Source organism: Periplaneta americana, chromosome 6, assembly GCF_040183065.1.
Source record: "Periplaneta americana isolate PAMFEO1 chromosome 6, P.americana_PAMFEO1_priV1, whole genome shotgun sequence".
Lineage (NCBI taxonomy): Eukaryota > Metazoa > Arthropoda > Insecta > Blattodea > Blattidae > Periplaneta > Periplaneta americana.
This window is the reverse complement of record NC_091122.1, coordinates 79,485,629-79,512,166: the sequence shown is the minus strand read 5'-3', so window position 1 is coordinate 79,512,166 and position 26,538 is coordinate 79,485,629. Positions and strand designations below refer to the sequence as shown.

Sequence of the window (26,538 nt, the reverse complement as noted above, 5' to 3'; positions counted from 1 at the left end):
TGGCTGGTTTTCCGTCACCCATGTGATGTCTTTTTTTATACACCATTGAGCCTATTTTTTCGTAATGCCTAAATCCTCATGAAATCCTCACGGCATACACAAACTTTTACACCAGTCTCTTACGAACAAAATAATTAAAAGTTAGAGTTGTCGGTGATATGAAGTGATTGCTAACTCTACGTTGTTTTACTGGTTTAGCTAGAGAATGTGCAATAATGCAATTCTCTTGTTGCTGTTTATCTGATGAAGAGTAGAAAATGAAATGAAATTTCTTTATCTCCAACAAAGTGAAACTGTTGCAATTTCATTTACTGCCATCAGGATGATTACAAACTGATATAGCAGGAGGGCTACAGAAGAAGTTGGCCTACCTACAAAACTATGTAATTATTTAATAATTTGTTAGAATAGGCCTACAGTATGGTATAATAATTGAATACTATATATAATACTTCTATTCATCATATTATGTTTTCTATGTAATGCAAATATAACCTCAACCACACATACCTTCCTTTCCTTGTATTTCTCTTTTCCATTTCTCCCTATTTGATGTTTTCATACGAGCTTTTCTTGGTGAACATTTTTTTAACTCACTACTCACTGATAGCTATCACTCCACTGAATATAATTAAAGTATAAATTAAACTTAATAAGGTTTAACAAGAGCTTAACCACACAAATAGTAAATCAACATCGCACAGCTGACTGCAATATGGAGGAATCCTGGGGAAAGCAGTCCCACAACCTGATTCGCAGAAAGGGATTTGGCGGTTTTTGAAACTAACAATGGCCGAAATTCAGTTTGATCTAGCAGATATTGAAACTAACCCTGATTTTCGTCCAGCATTTTCAGAGGAATCCAGCTGATTTTGCAGAAAAATAACGCCAGCATCGGATTGACCATGCGATAATAATAATAATGATAATAATAATAATAATAATAATAATAATAATAATCATAATAATAATAATAATAATAATAATAATAATAATAATAATTTATTTTAGCTGTCAGATTTAAGGCCGTAAGGCCTTATCTTCCACTCAACCAGCAAAAAGTATACATACATATGTATGAATTTACAAATAATTCAGCAACTTGATTTAGATAAGAGTTACATATTTACAAGAGATATGTTACATGTATACAAGAGTTACACAGAAAACAACTTTATTTCTTTTTTTATTCGATGGACTTGATGGGTTTTGATTCTAGGCGCCTCATCTTCTCTTTGCTTCAGCCCGTTGTGAACTGGAAAAGTGTCAGACAGAAACTGACCTATACGGACTTTGATGTACGTTTCACTGAGACACATTTTAATTAATCGAACTAGTTTTTTGGGAAAACCAAATTCAATAAGAATATAAAAAATGTCTCACTTAATCGAGACATATGCCTTTTTGAAATCTATGAATAATTGATATACTGGTCCCTTATACTCCCATTTTTCTTCAATATCTGTTAAATACAAGAAATCTGATCAATAGTCGATCTATTACGCCTAGAACCACATTGATGAACCCCAATAATTTCATCCACATAAGGAATTAATTTTTTCAAAAGAATATTCAACAACATTTTGTATGGCGCCAATAAAAGTGATATTCTTCGAAAGTTACTATAGTTAGTCTTTTCCTCCTTCTTAAACATGGGTACAAATATGGACTCCTTCCATTGTTCTGGTACAATTTCCTTTTCCTTACAAGCTTATAAAAGGTCGAATATTGAAGGGTTGAAAAGTAAACTAGGCAACAAGGACTTTTATGACTTTTTGGGCGAATTTGACATTATGTGTATGACTCAAACATGGATGAGTGCTAGTGGTAGGGTACAGTTTACGAACCATTGTAGTTTCAATGCATATAGTAGATAAAGACGGAAGAGAGGGCGTTGGCCGGGAGGAGTTAGTATGTTTTATAAAACGCATGATTGGATGAAGATTAAAGAAATTTATATTAATGTAGGTGTGATATGTACTGCCGTAGTATAGCCTACTAATAATGATACTGAACAACAGTGAAATGTTTTTTTTTTCATGAAATAAGGTCCTTCTAATTCATATTTTAACACTGAATTTAATTATGCAATGCAGTCCGTTTTTGTCTGGCGCCCTCAGTTTTTCTGGTATGTGTATGGTAATATAGAGTTAATCTAACAGTTAGAGAATAACAGCACTAATAGAAAGGCTTACGAATTATATTTTGGTTGTAAAATAGGTAATAAAATATGAGGTGGGCACCGCATGTGTGCTGTGGTAATTGTGCTAGGCGTTTAAGAGGGTGGTTAAAGAATAAACGAAAAATTTCCGAAATTTCGGAATTCCGATGGTATGGAGAGAACCAACCGACCATATTGATGACTTATTTTTGTATGACTAAACTAATGACTAAAATAAGGGAGCCTAAAAGAAACGATAGAACGAAAGTTGAATACCCAAATATTCCATCAGCCATTAGACCTGTTACTCACAGTGATAAGTTACTGATTCTTATTTCTCCTGATACTTGAACACTGGAAGACGAGAATGAAAAAAGTTATAATCCAGAACAAGTTCCATCAAGCTCTGGTTCAGAATTTGAAGGCACACTTTTTCGAATGTGTGTCATCAGGTAACTCAAGGAGAGCTAAACGATCTGATCCGAGATTTACATTTTTCAAAAGCAAAGAAAAATTTTTAGGTTCTAGACTGAAAGAATGAAATTTCTTACAGATATTTGTATTTCGAAAACGAGAGGACCAGTTGGTTAAATACTTCAAAATGGCGGATTCTCTGTTTTATTGTTGTGATGAATGTACTACTACATAACAGTAACTTAGTCAACTTTATTTCTTGCTCTCAAGGAAGATAAAAATGATATTTACTAAAAAAAAAACTGAGAGTGCTACATAAAAACTAAAGGGATATTTGAACTCAACGCATCAAAATACTCAATAAATTACATATATTGTCCAAAAATATTTTTTCAAGGTCAAGTTTGTTGTTCAGTGTAATTATTGGCTTATACAAACATCCATCATCATCGAAGTATTACAACCCGTCCTTCTACGAAGACCTGGCGGAGAGAGTGGTAGATTTGCATGTAAGCCAGGCTCGGCCAGGTCGACTCAAGATTGCGAGAGGGCGTACAGGCCTGCTTACGGCTTCCACTGCAGTCTATCAGTGGTGGAGCCTATCGAGGTCGCTTGGGGGCACCGGTGCACGGCATTTTGCACCAGGAAAATTATGTGCTAAAACATGAACCTTAGCAATGTAATGGATGTTGTTGTGCGAACAATTAATTTCATAAGGTCTAAAGGACTTAATCACAGGGAGTTCAGGGCACTGCTTGATGATATTAACAGTGAGTATGGGGATTTACTCTACCATACCGAGGTAAGGTGGTTAAGTCGTGCAAACGTTCTGGAACGTTTTCTCCCACTTAGGAATGAAATTGCCTTATTTATGGATATACATGGGAAACCTGTTAGAAGCCTTGGGTATGGAAGAATATATAAGAATAATGCAACAATTGTGCGAAGACTTCGAACGTAGATATCAGGAAATTAGAGAACTTGAACAACAATTTAAGATATTTGCAACACCTTTTTCAGTGAGTGTCCTGGATATTCCTGCTGAACTACAATTAGAAATACTTGATTTATAAAGCGATATTGAGCTAAAGGATAGGTATCGAAACAGAAAAAGTATTAACCATTTCTATACTTGTTTTCCACGAGAAAGGTTTCCTAAACTGCACAATCTCGCTGCAAGAACGTTGTGCATGTTCGGGACAACCTACGTATGCGAAACACTGTTTTATTTAATGAAGTTTACAAAGTCACGTCACAGAAGCCAATTAAATGATGAACACTTCAAAGCATGTTTGCGATTGGGTGATACTAAAACAATAGCTCCACGAATTGAAAAGCTGCTTACTAACAGAAAACTGCAAAAATCACCGCAGATCTCTGATGTATAAGAAAAAGTAGGCCTACTATTACTAGATATTTGAATAACAACGTTTGTGCTGTTGTTTTATTTTGTTAATTGAATTGTATAGCAATGAGAAGAAGACAAACAGTGAAGAGTTTTATTTCGTAGTATGTTAATCTGTATAAAAGTGTAGCTTATATTTTGTTTTGTTTCATTGTTGTGCAAACATGCAAAAATGTATTTCGTACTAGCCGTACCCGTGCTCTCCGCTGCACCCGTTATAAATAAATATAAAGTAATTACATAATTAAAATAGGACATTTGATCTAGGGAACATTCGTGTTTGATAGAAGGATAAATCGTTTAATATGTTACTTAATTTAAATTGCATCCAAATAATTGAAATGCGATCATTTTGGTCCAGAGACCACTCATTGGTGCAATGACAATGCCTTCAACATGTTTCTTAATTTTTATTACATGCATCCATACTTTAATGAACATTGACACCATTTAGATTTAATGTGTATACATTATTTTACTTGTTATAGGTTTCCATTGAATTATGGTAATGACTTAATTTTAACCCTTGTTTTCTACGTATTCAGTAAATGGCGTTTGGCCTACTATGGTTCTGAATCCTTCAAATAACTTATATTATATTATATTATATTATATTATATTATATTATATTATATTATATTATATTATATTACATTACATTACATATATTATATTATATTATATTATATTATATTATATTATATTATATTATATTATATTACATTATATTATATTAGAAGTTACTGTAATAACATTATAGCATTATGTCCATCTAGAGAAACTACACTTTCCAATGGTGAAATAATAATTAATTATACAAATCGGTTAATTTAGCTTCCGATATTACTTCACACAAACACACAAACATTCTCTGTAGGCTATCTTTCATAGCTTTCGATTGTTGTGTCCAAGGCCCCTTATAGACGAAGTCATTTGTTTTTTATTTCATTATACGGCCTTAGATGGCAGTTATTTTAATTTTAAAACTCATTTATCTCATTAAATATCAATCCTATCAAAATTTTTCAAGGAATAAAACTTATCGCAAATTATTTTTAAAGAAACCTTTGTTATGTAACATTTTTCACAAAAATCAATAATAAGCAGATATTTCGATTTATTTAATTCAGGCCCCCTTATAACCCTCCTTTTAAATAATGTATTTTGAATGCCATATAGCCTAAAATCTAAGTTACAACGAACTTAATTTATATTCCAATTTTCATCGAAATCCGTTCATCCATTATCGCGTGAAAAGGTAACAAACATACAGACAGACAGGCAGACATACAAACAAAAATTTCATAAAAGCGATTTTCGGTTTCAGGGTGATTAATTATATATGTTAGGACCAATTATTTTTGGAAAATCGAAAATTACCAGACAGATTTCGGCTACAGATTTATTATTAATATAGATATAGATGTAGTTGGTTAACTGTACCAAATTGTATAGAGTACTGTTTTCAGTAGAGTGCAATTAACAGTGAAAGTGTGCTTCAGTTAAAAGCTGAAATTAATTTACATTCTTGTCACAAATTTGGTTCATATACAAGTTGTTAGCTCCGCCACTGTGGAAGCAGCTACCCTTGCCCGCAGCCGTACGTCAGGGCTCGAGGGTTTGTACGTACGCACGAGAGTGTAGTCACTTGACGCTCCCTGGTGTAAGCTATCCCGATGCGTCATTATTGTTAATTGGGGATTATAATTAGAGTATTTGAATAGAAAATATTTCTTTCGAGGATTAGGTAGACGGTGAAAACGAAAAGAGAAAAGCGAAGAGATGTAGTAAAGATAAGGTGGTTAATGCAGTAGGTAGGGAAGTACTTGCATTTTGTGATGCATTTAGCTTTGAGATTTTGAATAAAAAATATGGGCGAGACCAAAAGGGGAATTAACGTTTGTTAATATGAATGGTGGGAATGTTATAGATTTTATTATATGCAGCGAAGATATAATATCATTAATTAAGAATTGCTGGGTGGGAGAAAGGACGGACTTTCATCATTTTCCTGTATGTCTACAGCTAGAAATAACAGACGAGACCAGTTTAACTATGAATGGAAGGAATACAGAGAAGGTGGGGAGATCGGTACCAATATATAGGTGAGGGAAGAACATAAGGATGTGTATACAGCATATAAAGACTGGAAGAACGACTGAAGGACGTTGACTCAGTCACGCCAGGACAGATTATGTTAATTATTCAGAAAGAGGATTCTGTAATGAAGTTAAAGGGGAACCGAAAGAAGACAAAATAAATTACTAATTTATATGGCAATGACTGTAGGAAGGCTAAAAAGGAAATGGATCAAACATAGAGGGTTTTTAGGTGAATAGGGGGCGATGAGGAATGAGAAATATACGTATAGCACGTAGAAAACTGTACAAGGACATTGTATTCGAAAAAAAGACATAACGACAGTGTAACATAGCGCAAGAAATCAGACAGGTGCGGCAGAGCGAGGGAATGAGACGGAGGTATGGAGATCACTGAAGAAATTGCGCAAGGGCTCATATGTGGGAAACAACATCTCGCCAAAGGCATGGAAGAGCCGCTTCCAGGGGGTATATGAGGGAGGTGGGGAATTACGAGGTGTAGATTTTAATTTGCATTCAATGCTGCAAGTGCAAGATATTGAGATATTAAATGCAGAATTTACAATTAACCACGTGACAAAAGCCAATTGGTTTAAAAATATAACAGAGCACCGTGTCTTCTGAATTTCTACAATTGACGACGTGACAAAAGCTATAAGTAGTTTTAAAAAATAACAAAGTAAAATCATGGACATGTTTAACAAAATTTTTATGAGAGAAAATTATCCTAGTGAATGGACATCGACAATTATATGCCCGGTGTACAAAAAAGGGGAACATGTCAATACCTGATGATTATAGGAGAGTGGCGCTTTCACCAACAATGGGCAAAATTTATTTTAAAATTATATATGAGAGACTGAGGAAGTGGATATTTCAATATGATAGGCTCTCTAAATTTCAGACTGGTTTCAGGGAGGGTTACAGTACAAAAGATAATATATTTGTTTTGGACAAATTAAGGCTGAAAGAAACATAGAAGAAGAGGAGAAAATTGCATTGCGTATTCGTCGACTTAAATTCGGTAGAACGGGAAGCATTGTTGTACAAGCAGTGGTAAAAAGGAATGTCGTCGAGAATGATTAAAGCTATATCAGCAATATACGAAAAAGAAATGTTTTGTGTAAAGTACGATCGTGACAAAGTTTCAGAAAATGTGGCTACCCGTAGAGTGGTTAGACAAGGGTACATACTCTCATCTCTTCTTTTTAATATATTCGTGGATGACATACCAGAGATGGTCGATATGGTCAAATGGGAAGCTTCAAACTTAGACGAGCTCTCCATACCTGTACTCTTATATCCAAATGATCTGATTTTGATATCTCGATCAAATAATGAACTGCAACAGGAACATTGTAGTCAATGGGGTACAACTGTTAATACAGACAAGATCAAGACAATTACTTTTAAAAATGGATCTGTATATAGCAGGGATGAGACATGGATATACACTGGGTACATATTGGAAAATGTGAAACATTTAATATATTTAGGGGTTACTTTATCAATGAATGGGAGATGAACTACAAACAAATATTGACATAACGAAATTCAAGTGCGGGGTAAAGAACTCGGAAGTATTGAAATTGAACACTAAAGTGCCAAATATATCTGCAGTAACATTGGAGCTGTGGTAAGGTCATCTATGTTGTAGGGGACGGAAATTTAGGGTTGGCAAAATGCGAGAAAATTAAATATGGTAAAACGGATTTCCTAAAACGAATACTTGGCATTGGAAGAAGCAGAGCTAATTGCGGAATGTTAAAGGAGTTTGGGCTTTAAAACGAAGCAATTAACATGAAAGTCAGAGTGATACAATTCTAGCTAAGAATTATATTTTGGGACCAATCGCTTTATCGGACGATTAATTACAGTGTTCAACAAAGAAAGAAAGGGTTTATAAACTGCAGTGAGGGCTGAATCATCTAGGAATAGGTTCGGTGTGGGAAAAGGAGCAAATAGAAGAAATGAATGACGTAATGTGTAGATATGTTTAATTGATATCGAGAGGCAAGAGATTGAGCTCCAGTTTGGAAAAATCCTAACTACATTTACAATCAGACATCATGCTTAATTGGGGAAGGGGTGACTTCATAAATTCTTGTGGAAAAGATAGTAGAGAGAGTTTGGCGTGGCTAAGGTTGGGGGCACGGAAGGGTCTGGAAATTCTAACCGAAGAAAGAGACCGCGTTTATCCATTAACTTACTTACTTATAAATGAATTTTAAGGAACCCGCAGGTTCATTGCCTCCCTCACATAAGCCCACCATCGGTCCCTATCCTGTGCAAGATTAATCCAGTCTCTATTGTCATATCCCACCTCTCAAATCCATTTTAATATTATCTCCCCCATCTACGTCTCGGCCTCTCCAAAGGTATTTTTCCCTCCGGTCTCCCAACTAACAATCTATATGCATTTCTGGATTCGCCCATACGTGCTACATTCCCTGCCCATCTCAAACGTCCGGATTTAATGTTCCTAATTATGTCAGGTGAAGAATACAATGCGTGCAGTTCTGCGTTGCGTAACTTTCTCCATTCTCCTGTAACTTCATCCCTCGTAGCCCCAAATATTTACCTAAGCACCTTATTCTCAAACACCCTTAATCTCTGTTCCTCTCTCAAAGTGAGAATCCAAGTTTCACAACGATACAAAACAACCGATAATATAACAATTTTATACATTCTAACCTTTCAGATTTTTTTGACAGCACACTAGAAAACGAAAGCTTCTCAACCGAATAATAACAGACATTTCTCATATTTATTCTGCGTTTAAATTCCTCCCGAGTGTCATTTATATTTGTTACCGTTGCTCCAAGATATTTGAATTTTTCCACCTCTTTGAAGGATAAATCTCCAATTTTTATGTTTCCATTTCGTACAATATTCTGGTCACGAGACATAATCATATACTTTGTATTTTCGGAATTTACTCCCAAACCTATAGCTTTACTTGCTTCAAGTAAATTTCCGTGTTTTCCCTAATCGTTTATGGATTTTCTCCTAATATATTCACGTCATCCGCATAGACAGGAAACTGATGTAACCCATTCAATTCCAAACCGTGTCTGTCATCCTGAACTTTCCTAATGGCATATTCTAGTGCGAAGTTAAAAAGTAAAGGTGATAGTGCGTCTCCTTGCTTTAGCCCGCAGTGAATTGGAAAATCAACAGATAGAAACTGGACTCTACGGACTCTGCTGTAAGTTTCACTGAGACAGATTATTTGTGGAAACATAAAAATGGACATATTTTGGCACATTGTGAAAAAAAAACATAACATCTCCGTAGAAAATAACTACCACCTCGGATGCTAAGTCGAAATAGGGACTCCCTTGCAAGTCTTTACCTCATAGGGAATATAGAATATGAACAAAAAACTGGATTGTTCTTTTTCAAGGCGAGACTGCTTAGAACATCTGCTGTTGAAGTTTATGATTCGAACTGACGAAGGCATAACGCTGACTATTGAATTATACACTTTTATTCTGTTTGTATGTTAGATTAGGATATATGATATAATATGTTTTGTTTGCACCATTTTTATATTAATCTGTATGTTTTATGGAGAATGGTTGGACATAATCATAGGTGAGGGAGGCGAAACCTACAAAGTAGGACCTGTTTTGTGAAGCACGTACGGTCAAAAGACCCGTGCAGTGGATTTAAGGGTAAATTTTGATAGTGTAGTGCATCTGTATGTATAATATTGCTGAATAAATCCATCAATGTATCTAAAAAAAAATCACTAAATAATGCGTTTCTATCTTCTTGTATTAATTCTGCTGGAATTTGATCGATACCAGGAGACATGTACTTTTTCAGCTTTCCTCAGAATGTGTGGGTTCAGGCATATTTGGCTCAGCAATTTGTAATTAGGCATCGTCCTGATTATTTCTATTTGGCCTATGGACGTTTAGTAGTTGATCAAAATAGTTTTCTCATCTGTTTAGGATAAAATGAAAGTCTACAGACAAGTTACCATTCTCATCCATGATCATGCTTACGCTTGATATCCTTTCTTAAATTCCTTTATGCGCTTATATAAATCTCAGTAAAACGAAAAGTTAATTTAATATGGTATAATCTTACGTCATATATAATTTTAAAGAGGAAAATTAAAAAAACGAATTAGGGGAAAAATATATATAATTTTCCGCCAAAGATCCGTAAATTTATGAGAAATTAGGGTTAAAATTAAAATTGATATACTCCTCAGAAAATGGAAAAATTAAAATGGATATAAATTGAGAGAAATGAATGATATGATATACCATTTTCTAAAGGCCTACTGGAAACTTAAAATATAAGTAAAAATTTTCACCGAAAATCCCAATTCCGTTCCCCCTTAATAAATGAAATGTTCTAAGAAATGGACAGATAGGTGAGTTGGTATAAGTTTTCATTTCCATAACATAAAAAGGAGGCTAATATTTAGACTATTTGTTTATTGGCATATGACTATGTGTGTCATGAATTAGTTCTGTTAAATTAGGGCAAATTCGATTTCTAAATGTAATGTATGTAAAGTGAAAATGAGATAAATGAGAAAGACTGTTTCATCGTAGCAGCAAAACTAATTTATTAAGGGACACTACTGTAGAGGTTATTTCGCGTCAAAATTCAATAAATGACTGAGAAATATTTTCTGGATCTATCTATAAGGGACAGATTTCTTTCACGTGTTTCCTAACTGTATTTACCTCGGCAGATTTTACGCATTTTTTTTTCATTAAGATTGTACGCATTTTGAAATCCATCGCCCTGTGGCGGGTTTGTCGATTTGGTTCCACTTAGGAACTTCCTCCAGCAACATCCAAAGACAACTACGACACTTTTAAAACAGAAAATGCACATTTCGCTATAGATATTACAAAAACTACAAAAAGTTTGTAATTTCATTTAAAAAAAAAAGCTAATTTAAGTATTTGTTAAATTTAATAAATATCTTTGATGGATTCTGGAAAAAATTATGCAAAAGTTGACTATTTACATGGATAAATATTACTACCATCTACCTTCATTATAGAAGCTTGAAATATACTCAGTTGTGCATGATACGTTTCTTAAAATATCCTTGATGTTGATATATTAGCAATTATACTTTTTAATCTCTCTTCAGTGATTCCTAAAGAATTTCTGAAATAGTTTATATTTCACACATAGAAACATCCCATCTTCTTTATCTTTATTAAAGAAGACTTAAAAATGATTATATTTGTGAATGTTTAAGCCATAAATAGATTTCCAAAAGGAGTGAATAAAACTAATATACCAACTTATAAAGTCGCAATAATGTGGAAATATCCAAAATTTAATTTAAAATGAGCAAAAAATAAATGGCCAGAAGTGGACTTGAATGGTTATTGATCTCACCGCTTCAATTTTTGAAAGGACAAAGCATGATTTCAGTACATAAAATACTACAAATTATGTAGCTCGATTCAAATTAAATCACCGAATTTTTTAATGTTTTAATTTTCTTTGGTATTATAATATATTCATATACCAATCAAAAAATTTTTAAAGTGTATACAGTATATACTATATGTATACGTATACGTAGAGAGAAGAATGGGAGAGTGGGAATGAGGTAAATGGGTGAGAAAGAGTAGAGGAGAAGAGAGGCGGAGAGAAAGGAGGGGGAGAATGGATATATCAAGACTCAATGCAATGAATCCACTACGTACAAACAAGGTCTAAAGAAGAGTTTTTTTAATGTCTGAAAATATTATTAGTTTCTCTATGATTTTCACCTCCAATTTTTTTATTAGAGTTGTACTCTCCAAATGCAATAACTATGAAGGGGAAAAGGAACTGGCTATCATATCTCATTATCTCCTGGCTTAGTGGCCTCATGGGTGGTGCCTTATTGGTATTACTTGTGAGGTTCAGACCTTCTTTGAACAGTTGACTGAACAACAATATACTTCTGATATGCCTACTATTTCAGACACGACCTTAGCTACATTTGTAGACGACACAAATATTCTAGCAGTTTATGATAATCCAAGTATTGAATCACAACATGTACAAAATTATCTGACCCAATTATAAAGCTGGCTTAAAAAGTGGAGAGTTAAAATCAACGAAACCAAATTCAACGTATTTCATTTACACTACGAAGAAGTTCCTATCAACTTTTACAACTCAACAATGAAATTATACCCCAAACTGAAGATGTGAAATATTTAGGAATGCAATTAGATTTCCGGCTAACTAATGAAAGAAATATATCTGGCCTAAACGAAAACAACTAAATCTTAAATTCAGCAAATTACAATGATTAATCAGACGTAAACCACAACTGTCAGCAGGAAGTAATTTAAGCCTCTACAAAGCCATTCTGAAACCTGCCTGGACATATGGATTTCAGTTTTTGGATACTGCAAGCAACTCTAATATCGAGATACTGGAGCGATTCCAAACAGTTTGCAACATCCTTTGCTTTATCAACAACACATACATCTACCATGATTTTCATATCCCAATAGCCAAAGAAGAAATAGAAAATTACATTATTGCCTATCAGAAACGTTCAAATAATCATCTAAATTCATTAGCAGTGAATTTATTGTACAGCAATACCCTTCATCTAAACAGATTTAACAGACATGTTGTCATATCTAATCTACAAATTAAAACACTAATTTTAATTTTAGAAGCGATTTATGTGCCAATGGGCTACATTTTGTAACTGTTAAGATTTTTCATCACCGTTACTTATTGTTTACATTGTTGAACAGATTGTAATTTTGCTGACAAGTTATTAAAAAAAACAACAACAACAATTTTTCAGAAACTTAAAAATATTTATTACTCGATGTAGTATCAAAATACAGTATATAAAAACCATCACAAGGAATATGAAAAGAGATGTGCAACGAAATATCATACAAGCAATATGAAAATACGTACGATGGATTTGCGCTATTCAAATGGCTTAAATTATATCTATACTAATAATAAATCTGTAGCCAAAATTGTTCTGGTAATTTTCGATTTTCCAAAAATAATTGGTGTTAACATGTATAATTAACCATCCTGAAACCGGAAATCGCTTTTTTGAAATTTTTGTTTGTATGTCTGTCTGGATGTTTGTTACCTTTTCACGCGATATTGGATGAATCAATTTATATGAAAATTGGAATATAAATTAAGTTCGTTGTAACTTAGATTTTAGGCTATATGACATTCAAAATACTTTATTTAAAAGTGGGGTTATAAGGGGGCCTGAATTAAATAAATCGAAATATCTCGCTTATAATTGATTTTCATGAAAATACTACATAACAAAAGTTTCTTTAAAAACAATTTGCGATACGTTTTATTCTATACAAAATTTTGATAGGACTGATATTTAATGAGATAAATGAGTTTTAAAATAACAATAACAACGCCATCTAAGGCGCTGTACTGAAATAAAAACAAATGACTTCGTCTATAAGGGGCCTTGGACAACAACAATCGAAAGCTATTAAACATAGCCTAAGAGAATGTTTCTGTGTTTGTATGAAGTAATATCGGAAGCTAATTAATTGTTTAATTATTATTTCACCATTGAAATGTGTAGTATTTCTAGATGGACATAAATCTACAATGTTATTACAATAACTTCTGAAACTTATAGCAAGTAATATAAAGTATACACATTAAAAATAAATGACGTGTCAATCTTCATTAAGCTATGGTTGCATGTAATAATAATTAAGAAACATGTTAAAGGAATTGTCATTGCACCAAATGATTGCTCTCTGGACCAAAATGACCGCATTTTAATTATTTAAATACAATTTAAATTAAGTAACATATTAAACGATTTTTCCTTCTATCAAACACGAATATTCCCTGGATGAAACGTCCTATTTTAATTATGTAATTACTTTATATTTATTTCTAACAGGTGCAGCGGAGCGCACGGGTACGGCTAGTTGCATAATAAATTCGTTATTCGCATTACTTTAGTTGCTGTATTTTAGACAAAGGAATTAATTATGAAGTATAATATTTACCTATCAGTTGGAAATTATAAATAACTTTCTATACCATTGCTAAATCGCATTTGCAAATCTGTCTCGTCCGTTGTACTAAAATAATGTTTCCTTTCGGAAGTTATCCTCGCTCATCTTCGTAAGAAACCATTATCTTTAAATATCAGGGCCATAAATTCTCTTCGCCATGATAAAAATGAATGTCGTTAATGCATGATTAATTATTTAAATAACCAACTATTGACCAATTAACTGAAATGCAGTTTAATGAGAGCTCAAAACCCAATTTTTGTTGGTGAAATGCATTGTCTCTTTAAGTGTCAATTAAAATGACTTAAACGGCAATTAAATTTAAATATGTTTAGTGAAATCGGCCCTAAAATGTTTATGATGTTTCTCACTAATATTTCGGCGTAGCTCAGTGGTCAGAGCGCTTGGTACCTGGGTTCGATCCCCGTTCGCCGGAACGAATTTTTCTCCTCAAATATTGTAGGTATTACAGATATTATTCTGTAGCACAAATTAATAAATCTATAATATTCTCATAGCTGCAGTGCATATGTCTGTACAGATTACTGTGCACTTAAATGCGGAATTCCCGGTCAAACAAGTCACTCAACTGAGTGCGCTCCTAATATAATGGCAGTTGACATTGGACATATACGTCAACATATATGCCTAACTTGGAGTCAGGCCACAAAGGGAAACATTGAAGGAGGAGGGTTCGGTCCGGTGCTGTGGATTGAATTCGGGTGCGATCCCCGGCGCCGGAGTGAATTTTTCTCCTCAAATATTAATTGTCAATATTACAGGTATTATACTGTAGGACAAATTAATAAATGTATAATATTAAATATATAGGCTAATATGAGATATATAAGAATATGGTCCCATATATTGAGAGGATGATGATCTACTACCAAAAATTGCTTCTCATGATTCATCTATATAGTGGAAACGAGACCGTGAAGACAGGAACATCTGAGTTCAATGTAGAGGACTAAATAATCCTACACCCTCTTACTTTAATATTGCTAACGATTATTATTACGATATTATTATAATTCTTATTATTTCATAATGTATAATATAATAATTTGCAAGTGAATTTATTGCTATTTTATATACTATTTGTATCAATTGAGGGCTTTGCCGGAAGAAAGGCGGATAGACCTATATGCCCTTCTTCGTGAAAACGGTTTAAAATGTAGTGAATAATTATAGTAGCGAAATTTTGTTTTGATTGTACTGTACATACCTGCAGGACAGGGCTGTGTGCGTGTATAACATTTTATTCAGGTGCATTTTAAAATCTTAGATTGCATGTATCTCAATTCGCCATATTGACGTATACGCCCTTTTTCCGGCAAATCTTTCAATTATAACTTACCAGTCTGGGTGAACTTTCCAATTAGAGCCTTTGAAATATTCGGTAACTGCAATACACAAGAACAGAAATTAGAATGGTATACACTAACATCTAAAATACATTATACATTGATTAGAATATGAGGTATGAAATCGACTTGTTACACAGTGTTTAATGTTGATATAATATTTATCATATTTCAGTATACCAAATATTATATGTGTACTCACACAATATATCTCTTCTTAATTAGCAGATACTTTATATGAATTTACTGAACATTAATCTGATATTCATCACAGGTCTTTATGTTTTTTCTTAGAAGTACTTACAAATTGGCATTATATTTTACTTCTTTAAATGTTAATGAATAGGAAATCAACACAAACAGATTTATACTTGTTATATAAATTATTTAGTGACCAGTGTTACTTGAAAAATGACAAAACGAACACTATTTTCTCTTATCTCTATGAATTATTTATTAGTAAATAAAAAGTAATTAATGGTTAAATAGTATGTACTAGAAGAACTGTAATCAAATATGAATGTATGTTTCCCATGTTATTGAAATAGGATGTTTCATAACTTCATAACTATTGTAAGACAATATTCTAACTCAATAAAAATAAATACTATAAGCTTTTTTGTAGTTTCTCGGTGCCAGATAATTATGCAGTTAGGTAACAGAACTTAACGCAGCTTGTAGACTAATTTTAGTATAAAATTGGTATAGCTATAGTATCTGCAGTACAATTAAAAATCTACATCCATACATTATACTATAAAAAATATGCAGTGCATTGTATAAATATACATTCATACATATTCTTTATTAAAATGACATATAGACTTGTTTACATTTCATTATGTAACAAAACAGAACCCAGCAACCAGCATTATATTTTCTTCTTGATTAATAGGGTTGCCAACTCTGTCACAGATAATCTGTGACAATTCAAATTATATAAGTATAAAATGTTTCCAATACACATTATAACACTGACCACAGCATACATATGTGATGAAATGAGAAAAAAATAATTTGCAATTTAAATCACTTACCAGACATAGTGTCGCTGGCTGAAATCAAATTAATTGATTCTGCAATAACATGTCTTCACTTTGAATACCTAAAGATGTTTATTACACATATGATACTGGTAGAGAAGGTCATTGCCATGGTGATTCCAAAGTCGTTGTTAATTCCGGCAGAGTCTCAAAGTGTTGGCAACCCTAGTATGAGTAATAGCAACATGTATTGTAAACAATATGAGGTTCAGGGATCTCTGGTTTGCTTGACACTGGAGAAAAGGTTATTTGTGAGACTTAATTTGTTTCAAATCATTATAACGTTCGACAATGTAGGATCTCATATCCCTTAACTCTCTATTGCACACACCACTGTAATTCAACACTATTTTCTGTAGCTTTCAGGTAAATGAGAATAGCATTTCATTCACTACGGAAGCCTCTTTTCCTTAGAAACTGTGTGAACTCAACTTATGGGTGTTTCTTACCATTCGTTGTTTGTGTATGTGAAGTAAAATGTTGTAGGCCTGAGAATTCAAATAGTAGTGAACCAAAATATTTCTTCATCATCGATATTATCAGTCATCGTCATCAATGTCATTGGAGTTTTCGTCATCATCAGTCATAAATTAAGCCTTGTCGAGTAGTTTTTCAGAGGCCTTCTTTTGGTTTGTTATTATTTGTTTTCTAACCTACAAAAATTTGATATAAATCTACAGAAATTGTTATATCAGGACGGACACCAAAATAAGAAATTCAGAATTGCACACCTCCCATCTTTGTTCTAGCACGCCATTGCTGTATGCGGCGTGTGTCTTGACTGTAGCATTGACTATCTTTGCAACTGTACCAACTGAGAGCATTTTCAAAACGTGTATGAGGGCTGTCTGAAATGTAACTTCGTCGAAAATATCTATCGTTGAGTCATTAAAAACATCAATATAATTGTAGTATTTTCATTATATGCATCTTAAAACTGTGATTATTTACTGTTTTAATCACAGACTCCAGCCAAATTGAGACTTATATGAAGCTTTAGCATTATGTATATATTTATTCACAATGAAAATGGGTAAAAACCCGTTGGCAGTGGAGTGAATACCCAGTGGCAATGGTGAACTTCATCTTGCCATCGTCAAAGCGCTGTGATGTAAACCGTTCCTTCATGCGGATGAAAAGAAGATAATTAGTAGGCACCAAATTTGGGCTGTATTGAGAATGATCAAACAATGACCAATGTTGGATTTTATCAGGGTGATTGGAATACGCACGACACCACGAGAGAGAGTATTATCGTGAAAGGATACCACTCTGAGATAGGCTAAACATCCCTAATATTTGGTCTGAAAAGTCTTCCTTATCTTGTTTAGAGTCTGATAATTTTTTTGCATAATTACATATTAGACCAAAGTCTCTTCATCTGTAATAGTATGATCCAGAAACGCTTTACTTTCTCCACGGTAACGTTCTTGGGAAATAAATGTCTTATGTTGTTTGGGAAGTAGTTTAATCACTCGTTGGGGAGAAAACTTCATGTAACAACGTCTAATGATCACTTCATGAATATCTGTACTACAGTTCTGCGGAAATTCACGAGAAAACTGTGAATTTTTTTAATTAGCGGTTCTCTCGAGTCTTTTCATGTCTCACATTACCCTCATTCATTTTTTTTCCACGTAACTTCACAAAACTGACGACAAACTTCAAGTGCTTTACAGTTTTTGGCTAAGAGTATTCTCAATTGTAGCACATATTTTGAACAAAAATTGGTAACTTCACTCTCCCAATGCTGGAAACATACTGGATCACGCTACACTGTGTGTGTAAATATGGAGCCGTTAACTCACTACTTTATTCACCACAAGAGACCGGAAATTACATTGCGGTTATTTTTCAGAGACCCTAATTACTTTATTTTTTTTAGATGTTACTGTTTTTAGATGACACTGATTACGCTTTCAATTCTTATAAAATTTATTTTTGTTTTCTTCCGGTTAATAAGTGTTTTTTTTTTTTTAAACAAAGCTGCAGTCCACCTACTTTCAGTCTGTCTCTGCCTTTTGTTTGAGATATCGAACTTCACTGGCTTATAACAGACTGTGGAATACTCTACGTATATGTTTAAGATTTCCATTGAACTGTTCATATACAGTAGTATCTGATTAGCTTTAGCAAATATATTACTGAAAAACATGCAGTTTGTCGTTATAAAAATTTAATTATAACCTAATTTTTAAAATTAGTTCCTTCATGTGAAAACGTATTATAAAAATCTGTTTAGAATTTTATGTAAGTAGATACCGTCAGGAGATTGACCATGATCTAAGGCTGCGTTCGGGCTTGGGTTTGAGTTGTGCTTAGACTGATCGGGACTTATCGGTGGGGGTTTACCCCAAATGTAAGACGAATATTATGTAGCCTCATGGCGAATCCTTAGTTTCGTTTCGCTATTATCAATTCCAGTGAAACTATATGACTTCGTACTTGACATAACGTCATTAGATAACAAATTTAAGAAAAAAGTACTATGGCAGCAGAAAAGAGTGAGCACATTAGTTTGTCCCACACTTACAGTATTTACAATTAGGGTGTTTATAAATAATGTCCGTTTTAAGAAATATGTAGTAGTATTTAATGAAATCAAATTAATGATTAACCAAATTAATAATGGAATAAGAAATAATGAAATGAATTTTCGAGATGCTGCTTTTTTCTGATATGAACGTACTTTATTATTATTACATATAGTGAACATACCGAAAAAAGTTAGTAAGACTCATTGCTTTCCTATGTAGGCCTGCCTAATTACCAACGTTTCCCAGTAAGCCTACGATATTTAAGGCGGAAATCTGATGATATGTCAAAATGCACTTCCTTGCTGTCAAGACATGCAACAAAACATACTCAGAAAAGGAAAAGAAATGAACGAACTCTTGAATCACGAATATTTCTAAAGTTCCCTAAGTGTGAATGCCTGATTCACAAGTGATTAAATATTAAGCGTCATGAAAGAAGCCAATACCATTCAATCGTAATTTCGTACACCGAGAAACTACATTCCCGTTCAATAACACCTATAAAGCTCAGCAGTAAAGAATGTGTTTCCGCAAAAGAGCGGAGTTCAAGATTACCTTCGTGATTTCGCTATTTTTAAAGCAGCGCGCGCGCCACACACATACACAAAATAGGACTTAACTGTAGAGCCGGTTTATATTCCACCGGTCAGAGAACATCCGACCGAATGTTCGACCATGAAACGAGGACTTTTAATCTTTTGCAAGCTAGACGGCTAGGCACAACACCAGACACACTTCATCATACACGAATAGTAACATTTTCTGAGTATACAGTACAATCGTAGTAATGATTGGAGGAAATTTACTTTGTCTAACTTAAAAAAAAGATTGCTTGAAATAGGCCTATAATTGGTTGTAATTGTACAGGCTAATTGTAATATTTTTATTACTTTTAACTTGTAATATAATAACTAATATATAAATGAACAAACGGCCGTCGGTAATGGCAATATCATAGGCAAAAACAGAGTAGTAGTAGTAGTAGTAGTAGTAGTAGTAGTAGTAGTAGTAGTAGTAGTAGTAGTAGTAGTAGTAGTAATAATAATAATAATAATAATAATAATAATAATAATAATAATAATAAAAATCATCATCATCATCATAATCTAGCTGTCATCGAATTAGGCCATTTGTTGACCTGTCCAAAAGTCTTTTCCTAGGTCTTCCTGACTTCTCCATTCTCCTTGGACATACTGTAGTTCTTCAAAATTTTGGGTAGACTGTATCTGTCCATTCTGTGTACATGTTGAAACCATTTTGTTTTATAATTTTTAATTGTTTTCTAATACTGGAACTATTTTTAATTCTTTTGTAATCTCTGTAGTTCTTAGCATGCATTTCATTTCTGTTGCTCTTATTCTTGATGAATCTGCTGCTCTGATGGTCCAATTTTCACTGTCGTACAAGAGGGTGAGGAGAGCTAGTGTGTTGTACAATTTGAAACCGGTTTTATTTAAGGTTTTCTGTGGTTATAAACACATTGTTTATAATTCCTGTTACTTTCAAATAATCATTTCATTTATAGCCGATATTTTTTCTTATTGATATGAAATCAAATTTCCTAAATAACTGAAAGCATTCACTTGTTTTATTATCTCATTTTAATAATTATTTTATTTCTTAATGGTTTGAACCTTTGAATACAATTGGTTTTGTTTTCTTGACTGAAATTGTTAATTCGTATTCTGTTATTTTGTTTAATACAAAACAACTTTTTGCAAATTATCTTCTGAGTCCCACATTAGGTTTATATTTCTGGAGAGTGAGATATACGAAATTTCTTCATTTTGCCATGTTGTTATTATTTCATTCATATATAATATGTTAAAGAGCATTGGTGAAAAGGGACATCCTTGCCGCACTACTCTATTAATCTGAGCTGGTTTCGTGTTTTATAATCATTTTATTCCTGTTGTAGATGTCCATTACATCTTTGATTATGTGATGTGGTATACCTAAATCTCTTTTTCATTATTCCAAATAACTGCTCTCTTTTTATGCAATCAAAAGCTTTTTCATAATCAATTCATAAAAATAAGTGTTTAAATTAATTTCTCTTCTCTTTTCTATTAATAATTTGAGGCAAAGTGTGCTTTGTGTGTTTCTGTCATGAACCTCTCTGAATGAGCTTGAAATTGTATGTTAAGAATTTTTGAGTATATTTTATAACAAGTAGCAAGAATACTTATTCTTCTGTAATTTAGTGGGTCTCTTCTCTCTTCTTTCTTATGTAACGGTATAATTATTACATTTTCTTCATTCTTCTGGACTAGCTTTTGTCTATATACTTGGTTCAAACATTTTAGTAATTGTAATTTAAACTCTATTCGTACATATTTGTAAAGTTCTGAGTTAATATTATCTTCACCCTGGCTTTTACCATTTTTAATTAGTTTTAATATTATACTCAATTCTTGTTAGGTTATGATCTCATGATTATCTGGATCCCACGTTTCTTCTCTTTGGTTTTCATTGATTGTTGCATTAACCCTTTAATGCCGAATTAAAAAAAATACCGAATATGATTCCACCGTAAGAATTATGTTTCTAGTTGTCTGCCAACGATATTCACAAAATATTTTATTCGTATGTTACGCCATTTGGTCACTAAGGGTTGTGTTCATATGATCACGCTAGGCATTAATGTTAGAAAATGTGTTATATTTGTCTCGGAGTTGACATCCAGCAAAAATATTATTAGCAACATTTATACATATAATATTTGCAACTAATAACGATTTCAGACCACAAAATACTTTATAAAAACATTCCTTTCGAAACAATTTTTTTGTAATTACGATTTTTTTCGGTTCAATTCTCAAGAAATAAAAGAACACGTATTTGTCACATTTTGTAGTGTAGGACAAGAAACTCGCACTTTCTTCTTTAGTGCTTGTGTCCCAGTGGCAACATAACCGCGGATCTTGAGGTGAACAAGTAGTTTCACTCCTGTGAAGAGGTTGTCAAAATAAATCCGGAGCGGTAGCGGCTTCAGTACTTCTGGTAGCTCGTCCAGCATCGATACCATCGGAGCAGCATATTTCCCAAAGTTTTCTTCGTATTCGACATTGCCATTAGGTTTCTCGTCTTGGTAAACATAAAAATGTATCAAATATTCGATTGACGCATTGAGACACTAGATTTTTCAGCCAAACCGGATGGATTTTCCACGGATAAATTGTTTGCAGATGTGGCGTCTGTAATATTCCACCATGCACTCATCAAAATCAAGACACTGTTCTGGCTGGAACAATTCCATGAATCGACTCTTCAAGTGGTTCATTATTGGATGAAGTTTGCACAATTTATTATTTTTGTCGAGTTTATTGTTGCCGGCGCAATGAACGAAACGACAGATTTCCAAAAAGCCATCTCGTCTCATGGCGTTCACAACTAGTTCATTGCGTACATCACCTCCTACTTCCCAATATGATCTCTTGCTGGGAATAGTGCTGTATCCGGAAAGAAGTAATATGGCCAGGAATATCATCTCCTCGGAAGCTATCTTGGGATCCATGCATTTCTTGAATAATGCATAGTTGCTTGATGCTTCTGCTTGCAAATTCATAAGTTCATCATTTACAATCATCTCAAAACAATCTACAGGTGACTTTCCACGCGCAATGTATAGTCCGCTTAAGGGAACACATTGCTTCTATCGATAATATCCTCCTTACTCCACGTAATGTTCCTTTTAGACTGTCTCTTTAGTTTTTTGTTTAGAGGTGGTGGCACTGAGGAAGAAAGTAAATCTAATCAACTCTCCCAACACGTTCGTTATTAGACAGAACTATTTAGGCTCTGATAGATATTTGACGCTCTGTTAGATTGTCGACAAGACCACTGCTGTCCTCGTCACCTGAATTTTCATCAGAATCGATGTGCACAGTAAGAGGTTCAATAAATATGCTTTCCATATTATTTGGAGTGTCGTCTGATTCAATAATATCGATGTCTTCTTTCAGCGTTAATCGCCTACTAAAAAACAACAGAATATCGAAACTGATTTCAATATAGTATAAGAGAATAGTGTGTTTATATTTGAAATGAAGCAATATTAGTTATATATAATACAGTGTGTCCGCAGAAGCATCCCGGCGTTATAAACTGCTATAATTCTGTCACTATGTGTTTTACGAAATTCATACCGGTATCATTAGAAACAACAGCTCAAAGAATTTCAGGAAATGCGTAATTGATAATTGTTTATGGAAACAACAGTTGCCATCACAAGAAGAAAGAAAAAACACCGTTTCCGCTATTTCGCTTGTCATAAAGACATTGTTGGATATAAGCAAATTGTGTTAAATGATGTGAATGTTAAATTTTCAAGTCTGTGTGAATTCTGCAGCATTTAGAGTGTTATTTAGGTTATGGCGAATCCACAGGAATGTAGTTGGTGTCTATTGGAATATAATAGTACTCGGAGTGTAGTGAGAGTACAGTGTGTTTTCAGACGGAATTTTTCTCTTGAGGCACCTACCGACAAAACGATTCTGAAGTGGTATAGAGATTTTGTAGAGCATGGATACGATTGTGATAAAAGGAAAGGCCATTCAGGGAAATGAACTGTCAGTGCGGAAACTGTAGAACAGGTGCGGGAGGCGTTTGTACATAGTCCTCGAAAGTCTGTGCGTAGAGCTAGTCTGCAGTTAAACATTTCTAAATCCACAGTTTCCAAGATTCTACGTTCTCGTTTACGATTTCATCCCTACAAATTGCAATTAGCATATAAGTTGAAACCTGATGACCATGAAAAACCACGTGTGAAAATTTACTGACACTAATGGCGGAGTGGGAATGTCATCTTGATGTCTGCAGCGTGACACGTGGAGCACACGTCGAGTGTCTTTGAGGTAGGTACAAACATTTTTGAGTTTCTCTTTCTAATGGTACGAGTTTCGTATAAATCCTGTAACTGACAACGACGCTATATCAGTTTATAACCCCGGAATGTTTCTGCGGACACACTGTATGTATACGCATATTATATAACCGTTTCTTACTGTCCATACAATCGTTATTACAAATTACACAGATACAGTATGCATTCAATATATGAAGTTGACTAAAATTAATTTTATGGATCACTTATCATGACACACAGGTTCATGTAAAATAAATGGAACGATGGAAACTATTATATATACAGTATATACTGTAAAACATATTTTAATTTCTAAATCAATGCTATAGTAGGAGCCAGACGGATTTTGTTAATCGGAACTCCAGAGCGAGTTACTCGTCGATGCAAGGTCGCTGATATCTCTGCAGCAAGCAAACTGAAGCCGGAATGAATAGGATATAAGGGTAAACATACGGGCTCGACATCCAACTGAACTTAGATGGTCAGTCACTTCCAAAAACTATACACATATAGCTAAATTACAGAACTACAGTAATGTATAATGTGTGCATGTACAGTTTCCCCAGAAAAGATTGAGACGATTGAATATTTCTAAGTCTCAGATGTAAAACACTGCGCTTGATCGGAGACCAGAGCACTGATATACAAGATAACGACTATTGAGTTACTGAAATTCAGGCTATTTGCATTGTTACTAGCATCGTTCCGAAATTCACTTCAAAAATTGCAAAAAATATGGTAATGTGACGTAGATAAATATATACATAAAACATGTAGTTAAATCGACATTGGACCTTCATGACTAGATCGACACTCCGCACAGAAAGGAACACTTTCGTGTCGTTTTAATAGCTCAGACGCTAAAACTTCTGCGGGTTGTGTAAAAGAGTTCGAGTTCGATTCTTAGTCTACACAACAATTTTTTTATCTAAATAACGTTGAAATAGAGTTTTACAAATTCCTGAGATTAAGGGTTAATGATCACAAACAATACAACATTACAAATTATAGAAGCAATGATATTTTGTGACCCGAGCTATGTTGTGAAGTCGCGGCCTTAAATGGCTGTCTTCGTGATCCTTCTTCTGGTCCTTGTCCTTGTTGTGGTCCTTGTAACAATTCTTGTTGTATTGGTCATGTTACTTATCGTGGTTTTGGTCATTATCGTGGTTCTTTCGTATTCCTAGTCATGAACCATATCGTAGTCGTTATTGCAATTCTTGTCGTGGTGCTTTCCGTTGTCCATGACGTCATTATCGTAGTCATTTTTTTTCTAGTGATTCTTATCGTCATCTTCTTACCCTAATCATTGTCTTTGTTGTCTTTGTCATGGTTCTAATAGTGGCCTTGGTGCTTGTCGTAATGCTTGTCATGGTCGTAGTCGTAGTCCTGATTGTTATCCGTATCGCGATGCATGTCCTGATCCTTACTGCGGTCGTTGTTATTCTTGTCTTTGTGTTCGTCCGTTTCGTGGTCTTGTAATGGTTGTTGTTTCTTTGTCGTAATACTTATCGTGGTCATTATTGTTGTCCAAGCTATGGTGTCTTATTGCGATCATTGTCGTGGTGCATGTCATGGTCCATGTCATGACATTTATCGTGGTCCTTGTCCTTATCGAAGTCCTTATAGTGGTCATTGTCGTCTGTTGTGGTTATTCTCTGCTTTGTTGAGCAAATGCTAGGTAACGTTCCCCGGTTGGACCCCGGATTCATTTCACCGGCATTATCACCTTCATCTCATTCAGACGCTAAATAACCAGAAATGTTGATAAAGCGTTGTAAAATAACCTACAAAAATAAAAAAATAAAAACAATTCTCTGCTTTATTGGGGTCCTTATCACAGTGCTTGTTTCCATTTTAATGACCTTTTTCGATCTTGTTTTTGTCATGGTCCCTATCGTGGCCTTGGTCCTCATCGTGGTATGTGTCGTGATTCTTATAGTTGTCTCTGTCTTTGTCATTTCGCGTCCTTATATTGGTCCTAGTTGTCTCTAGCATGGTCCTTACCGTGATAATTGTTGCCTTTGTCATATTTTTTTATTGTGAACATTGTTGTCTTTGTCGTGATCCCAGTTGTCATTGTAATGGCCCTTATCGTTCTTTCTATTTTTGTCATGGTTCTTATCGTGGTCCATGTCGCGATTATTATCGTGGAACTTGTCTTCGTCCATGTGACGCTTCTTACATTGGTCCTTGTTGTCTCTGGCATAGTCCTTATCGTGGTCCTCATCCTTCTTGTCACCTTTTTCTATCGTGATCATTGTTGCCTTTGTCGTGATCTTTGTTTTCATTGTAATAGTCCTTACCTTACTCCTTGTCTTTGTCATGGACTTGGTCTTTATCGAATTGCTTATCGTGATCCTTATCGTAGTCAGCGTCGCGATCCTTAAAGTGGTTCATGTTATGGTTCTTATCATCCTGAACCTTGTGTTGCGTGTCGTGGACTATGTCGTGACCCTTATCATAGTCCTCGTCTTTATCCTTATCGTGATTCTTATAGTGGTCCGTATTCTCCTTCGCATAGTCCTTATCGCTGTCTTCGTCTTTATGAACCTTATCGTAGTGTTTTCCATGGTCTTTATCGTGAAACGTATCATACTGTTTGTCATGACCCATGT

The 26,538-nt window shown here is 34.1% G+C and overlaps 1 protein-coding gene across 3 annotated transcripts in view; it reads right to left on the bottom strand.

The window, feature by feature from the left end:
• Positions 1 to 26,538, bottom strand: part of stol (voltage-dependent calcium channel subunit stolid) — a 1,833,618-nt gene that overhangs the window by 278,462 nt on the left and 1,528,618 nt on the right. For all 3 annotated transcript variants that reach the window (XM_069828334.1, XM_069828336.1, XM_069828335.1), the window contains one exon: positions 15,467 to 15,512. In XM_069828334.1, the coding sequence (XP_069684435.1) occupies positions 15,467 to 15,512 (46 nt within the window). The remainder of the gene's footprint in view (positions 1 to 15,466; positions 15,513 to 26,538) is intronic.